At 52.0% G+C, this 6,835-nt stretch overlaps 1 protein-coding gene across 1 annotated transcript in view; it reads left to right on the forward strand.

The window, feature by feature from the left end:
• LOC105991563 (CUB and sushi domain-containing protein 1-like) overlaps positions 1 to 6,835 on the forward strand; it is an 871,556-nt gene that overhangs the window by 676,980 nt on the left and 187,741 nt on the right. Inside the window, exon 25 of the mRNA XM_013024215.1 lies at positions 6,602 to 6,793. Within this exon, the coding sequence (XP_012879669.1) occupies positions 6,602 to 6,793 (192 nt within the window). The remainder of the gene's footprint in view (positions 1 to 6,601; positions 6,794 to 6,835) is intronic.

Below are 6,835 nucleotides of genomic sequence, written 5' to 3' on the forward strand. Positions count from 1 at the left end.
GGGGAGCCCTGGGGGGTGGTCCCTGGGAGGGCCGGGAGTTGGGGGGGAGGGCTGGGGGGCAGGTCCCTGGGAGGGCTGGGAGTTGGGTCTGGGGGGAGGGCTGGGGGGGTGAGTCCTGCGGGAGGGCTGGAGGTGAGTCCCGGGGGAGGGCTGGGACGAGGGTCCCAGGAGAGCTCTCCCAGTGCAGAGAAGGGAGGAAGGCCCTCTAGCAGAACTGGCGGTGCTGGGTCCCCTCTGTACAAGGCCTCATTCCCTCTTTTTCCCACTGACTAGTGGAGTGTTAGATGAGGAGCCTCTGACATGGACCCTGAACCCCGCTTCAAAGGCAATTTCAACAATGCTTTCATACGTGCGTTTAACATGCTTTAACCCTACTCTCCCCTCCCCCCTTCCCCCTCCCACCTACCCCCCCTCCTGAGGGAAGCCCCCAGGTCCTGTTATCTTTTGAGTGCTAGATTCCCAATCCAAGGGAAACCATGAAGTCTCTGTCTTTCTCTGGCGTACTCCGTCATGATCTCTGGTTCTTTCCATTTTCCTCCACATCACCCAGTCTCCTCCTTCTGTGTGGCTCAGTGACACCCTGTTGGGCATGTACACCGCCTTTTCTTTGTGCATTCATTGGTGGACAGGTGTGTAAGCCAGCCTGTGCCGTAGCTGCTGTGAGCCGTCTCCTGTGGACATGCGTGTGTCTGTGCCATAGCTGCTCTGGGCAGCCTCTCCTGTGGACATGCGTGTGTCTGTGCCGTAGCTGCTGTGAGCAGTGTCTCCTGTGGACATGCGTGTGTCTGTGCCATAGCTGCTCTGGGCAGCCTCTCCTGTGAACATGTGTGTGTCTGTGCCGTAGCTGCTGTGGGCAGCCTCTCCTGTGGACATGCGTGTGTCTGTGCCGTAGCTGCTGTGAGCAGTCTCCTATGAACATGCGTGTACCTGCAGATGCCCAGCGGGCTTCATCCCCCTTCCACCCCGAGGGGCAGGTGGAACTCCAGATGGAGATGCCCGGCCAGCGGGGTAGAGTCTCCGCCCAGCCTGCAGGCACAGAGCCACCAGGAGTAAAGATTTGTTTAGGGTTCGTGAATGCAATTAGGACCTTATCAGTCTGATCTACTTACCTGATGTCTATGACTGAGGCGGCACTTGCTCTGTTATTAGGTTGCTTTTATGTTCTTTTGTCTTTCTCATTTTTAGCTGTCTTTAAGAAATTGTTCAAAGGAACTGGCCTTTAACAAAGCAGTTTCTGAACGGAATGCATCTGGATCGATGTCACCCTTCAGCCTTCCACGCGCCCTCCCTGTTCGCCCCCCCCTCCCGCTTCTTAGTTTTGTGGGGTGCATTTTGGTTCTTGGGTGTACGCTCCCCTTCTTTTCATCTTCACTCGTCAACCTGCCCCCCGTCTTTGTGTACCCACTTCCTTCTGGTGTTTTATTTTGCTGAACTTTGATTTTTGTCTTTCTAAGGAAGTACACACTTGGTATCTCCCGCAAACTATTGTATTTCAGTTCCGCACAGTACCCAGTGTATCCACTTGTGAGTTTGTACGTTAAATCTAGCTTCCACATATAAGATAAAACATTAACCCTTCGTATCTGGTCCTGACTTAATTTGCTAACATTTTTTTCCAAGTCCTTCCATTTTTACTGCAGTTTGAACTCAGGGCCTGCCTCTTGTGAAGCGGGCACTTTACTGCTTATGCAGCGCCATTGGCACTCTTGGCTTGAGTTACTTTTCCAAGAGGGCCTTTCATTCTTGCCCAGCCCGGCCTGATCCAGGATCCCCCTGTTTTTACTTTCCAGTATAGCTGGGTTGGCTGACACCTGTTACTATTTGTTGAGATGGTGTCTCAAGAAGGTTTCCCCCAGGCTGGGTCAAGCTGTGATCCTTGACCACGATCCCCAGGTAGCTAGGATTAAGATGGTGAGCCACAATTCCCAGCTGCTTTGTTATTTATCAATGACTTATTTGATTAAATGAACAAGATGACTTAGAAAAGTAGGGAGTTGTTTTGATTTTCTAATTTCAGTTCTAAACTTTAATTGGCTTTTCATTGTCTCGCCCCAGAGCTCAGAAATTCACATTCCTGATTAAATACTGCTGATATCCTGGTCATTGTTTTGGTTTGTGTAAATTTTGTAACATCTATCCATGAGAGTTACATAAGCACACACACACACACACACACACACACACACAATGATAATACAACTTCAGATGCAGGGAATTACAAAAAAGTACCTTTCTAAATAAATCAATTGAAAACAATGTGGTTAAATGGCAGAGATTTATAACTTAGTATTTAAAAAACAAACACATGTGCAAACACACGCAAACACGAAAACACACCTGGAAGTAATTGTTCTTTTTTAACAATGAATTGTGTGTTTAAACATGAGTCAACCAAGCATTTCTGGGAGCTCAGCATTCATTTCTTTTGTCAAGAGTGTGAAAAAAATTAGCTCCCCCAGTGACCCTAGCCCAGGCTTTCCCTGGAGGACTGCAAGTCGAGTGGGTACGCGGCCAGGAGGAGTCGTTCAGAGTACTTCCTCTCCTTTCTGAACGACATCTGGAAGCATTCCATTTCCCCCACAGCCCCGATGGCTGTCCTCATCCTCACTGAACAGTCTCGGGGAACTCACGAGGTAGCAGCTCTCTACAAATGCCTGAAGATTTCAGTTGCTCACGGGAGACGATCCTGTAGATCCACGGATGTGCAGTGTCCTCAGCCTCGTCCGCTTCCTGCCCAGCATGTGGAGCTGTTTCCAGGCCGCGTGGTCAGACGCAGAGCCCTCATTGTCCAGCAGGGCCTGCAGAAGAGGTTAACCTGAGAGGGGGGTGTCTGTCCCGGTGCCTTCTCGGGAGACAAGAGCTGCTCCAAACACTGAAGGCGGAAGACTCCGCGGCTTAGGTCCAGCTTGATGCAGTCTACAGAACAGCAAGCATGGGTGGCGGTGGCTGGGAGACCAGGGCTGATTTTCATCAGCCTGATGTTTGGATCATGTTTTGACTAGAACATTTTGTTCTGAGTATCTTTGCTGAGATTATGACTTAAGAAGAAATCACTGGAAAGCAGAGGAAAAATGGAATTACTAAATATGCAAGCCAGCTTTGACTACAGTGTTAACAATGTTTTGACACAAATAACTTGATATATTTTTTCTGAGTTGCTACACGGAAAAAGCAAAACAGAGCCAGCATCTGAGTGCTGGTGTCTTTCAGACTCATTAAGATAGAGAAGGTTGTTCTCTTCACATAGAAGGTCGCCCTACCCATGTATATTTTATGTTTATACTCTTCAGTAGTCTTGAGTCTTAAGATCATTTAAAAACTCCATTAAATTTGAATTATAATAAAATGTCTATTTTTAGGTGAGGAGATTTATAATTCAGGTATAGCATCCCTTAATAACCTGAAACTTTAAAAACTGAGTCCGCCAGGTGCCCGTGGCTCACACCTGTGAGCCAGAGGCTGAGATCTGAGGATCGTGGCTTGAAGCCAACCTAGGCAGGAGGAACTACCAAAAATGCTCAGGGACAGCACCCTGGCCTTGAGTTCAAGACACAGCACCGTCCAAAAACAACAACAAAAATCATAACAAAACGGTAATTGTGTATTCTGTGCACATAACTGTGACACAGGTGGGTGTTTCACTCCTAACTGCACAGGGACGGATCTGTTTGTGTCATTTTGCCAGTGCTCTAAGCAGCGTTGAAGTGGTGTTGTGTAGGATGACCGTGCATCGTTCTTTAAACAAACAGCAAATAATGAGTGGGATGAATGGTGAAACGGGAGGAAATGCACCTCCTGCAGCCAGGGAGAAAGGCATGCTCTTGAAGAGTGGAAGAGCTGGGGGCGGGCCAGGCCGCTCAGAGTCCGCAGAGGGGAGCTGGGGGCACTGGAGGACGAGGGCAGCCAGGGCCCAGGGCCGCCAAGGCCCCGCCGGCCGCAGCTCATTCAAGACACAAGTGCCAAGCAGCTGGAGCTCTGGGCGCCTGGGCGCTCTGCTCCTTCTGGAACATTCCCCTGTGGCCCTCTCCGTGCTTCTCCTGCACAGCAATCCCGCCCTGCCGTAGCCCTGCCCGAGTGGAAGTTCTGAGATGTTCTGCGAGCTTGAAGCTCCCTTCGGTGGATCGAAAATGGAAGACTGAGCTTGGGAATGGCTGATACGTCCCCACCTCCTCCCAGAGAACAGCACGCAGTATCCAAGATGCTGGGTAGACTTCCAGACATTTAGGAATTAAGTAAGTGTCAGACTTTTATTAAAATAAAATAATAAATTCCACGGTGACCTTTTGGGAAAACAATAAAAGTGTCAGAAGAAACAAGGGGCTGTGGAGCCAGAGGACTCTCCTGCCATCAATAACCAGGCTTCCTGCTCCCCACGGCAGAGGGAACGGCAAACCATCTGAGACCGAGTGATAGAGAAAGCCATCAAACGACCACTCGTAAAAGCTTGCACCCGCATAAAGTTAATGAGACATTTTTCATTGATGTATCTTTGTTTGCCCGTTTGTTTCTGAATGTTTTTCTTCTCTAAGTAGAAACCTTAAGGCAGAGATAGGAAAATACTTATTCTAAGCAATGATATTGAACAGCCGTGTTTTAGGGTGTTGCGTAACTGAAAACACTGGCTCTCGGTGTGCAGAGTACTTGTTCTGTACAATGCCGGAGGCATTATTGTGTGGAGCTCAGCGCGCCGAAGTCTGAGGCAGTGCACAGATCCTGAAGAGACATCTTGTCTTCACTCTACCAACCCAGCGACCTCGAAGAACATGGAGAATGTGTGTTGGGACAATGTCCCCTGCACTGGGAGGTGACCCGCAATGAACAGGAATGCTGGCCATGACTGATGTTGTCCAGGGCCTCATCTGTGCAGCTGATGTGTGTGTGTGCAGACACTTAGTTGAAAGGCATGAGATGGAATACAGGTTAATACAGACTGTGACAGCCGGTGACCAGTCTTGAAGATTCTGGGCTTGTGTGCAGTTTAAGCACCAGACAAACCACTCAGTGCTTTTCTTCCAATCTTCACACCCAGCGTGAACGGCCAGCCTGCCCCAGACTTGGAGACACGCCCATACTCACACTTCGTTCAGACTCAGGAAACATTCTTAGAAACCTACACCATCCAGCTCCCTGTACCTGCATACGTGGGAAGCCGGGGGCCCCGTGTGTGAATTTGGGGCTCAGCCATTCCTGGGGATGCCAGGCCCGGTGGAGGGCAGCGCCCCCCCCAGGACCTGCACAGCCCTGAGGGCGTGAGGCACCCCCCGAAACGCCTGGACGATGCACGGAGTGTGTATGTTTATACCTGGATCTCTTGTCCAGCGGACATTTTCAACAGTGTGTTCTGGGGTTCAGTGCTTAGCACATCTCATTTGATTGAGACAGTCCAGCCTCAGGGCCACAATGGCTCAAGGCCCCAATGGCCAGCACTGCCCGGCTCTTCATTCTGCTCTGTTCCGGGACAAGAGCACCGCTGTGCTAGACTTGACAGCTGTGCCCCAGCACCGGCCTTCCGGCCACACCAAGTAGGGACACCACCGAGGACAGGCCAGCACTGTGCAGGCTCTAAGGACAGGTGCAGCCCTGGATTCTCTGTAGATCTGGTGGTGTGCAGGTTTATGTCCCTGCTAATCAGCCAAGGATTTATCCACACCGGAAACCCCGACCATCGGGCACCCTGCCCTATCCCCTCCCACCCTCCACGCCAGCAGAGAGCAGCCTTGTTTTTGTGCGGCCATGCGTCATCCTCCTGGCATTTGGGACACCCTAAATCAGACAGCCTGTATCTTTTCAGTGAGCCCGATTGGTAGTGAAGCGGGGATGGTGTGATGCTGAGGAGGGGCTGGGGGGAGCCCGCGGCGTGGCGGGGCACATCCTCACAGGGACGCTCTGCTCTCCCGGACGGAGCTGAGCCACCCCATCGGGCCTATTCCAGAAGACCGGGGTGACATTCCTTTGCCAATCAAGGAAATGCTTTCCTTGGCATCTCAGAGCAAGCTGACAGGGAGAGCTGGCTTGAAAGTGAATTTCATGTGTTGTTTTGGAGAAGGAAAAGTCAGGCACGTGAAGGAGAGTAGGCCACCCCAGCTCGCTCATTTGTTTGTTTATTGTTAGATTAGTGGTGATGGAAATGTGCGTTACTCTGAGGCTGCCTGAGAACCACACCTCCCAGGGTTCAGGGTGACGGTGGGTCTGAAGCCCCCGGGAATGGAACAATCCAATGAACAAACAACAGCCAGTGCTGTGATACATACTGTGATACATACATACATACATACAATTAATGAACAGCTAAATAGCCTGGAGCTGCAAGCGGCTACATCTGCATCTCCGCGTGCCGTCCTGTGCGTCCTTAACGGGGTCTGTGTTGAGCCAGGCCTGGTGCAGGAGTGGATGAAGCTCAGGTGGACAGAGGGACAATGGTGTCCCTGTCCCTGCCAGTTTGGGGCACCTTGGGGAGGAAGGCAGGGCTGAGATTTGGGGGCCTTGTGAGCCCCGCAGTCACACGCTCCGCAAGGCGGGGTGACTGGTGGGGGAGGGGAGGGGACAGGGTTGAGAGGCATGTGGCCCACGGTGGGTCCCAGCTGCCCCACGCACCCCGCAGGCTTCGACCTGGTGAAGTGTGAGGACCCCGGGCTGCCCAGCTACGGGTACAAGGTGCGCGACGGGGGCCACTTCGCGGACACGGAGGTGGAGTTCAGCTGCAGCCCCGGCTACGCCATGCACGGGAGCAGCACGCTCACCTGCCTCAGTGGGGACCGCCGCGTCTGGGACCAGCCGCTGCCGTCCTGCGTGGGTGAGTGGGCGAGCGCGCGTGCGGCCCGCGGGGGAGAGTGGG

Source organism: Dipodomys ordii, unplaced genomic scaffold (genome assembly GCF_000151885.1).
Source record: "Dipodomys ordii isolate 6190 unplaced genomic scaffold, Dord_2.0 Scaffold74, whole genome shotgun sequence".
Lineage (NCBI taxonomy): Eukaryota > Metazoa > Chordata > Mammalia > Rodentia > Heteromyidae > Dipodomys > Dipodomys ordii.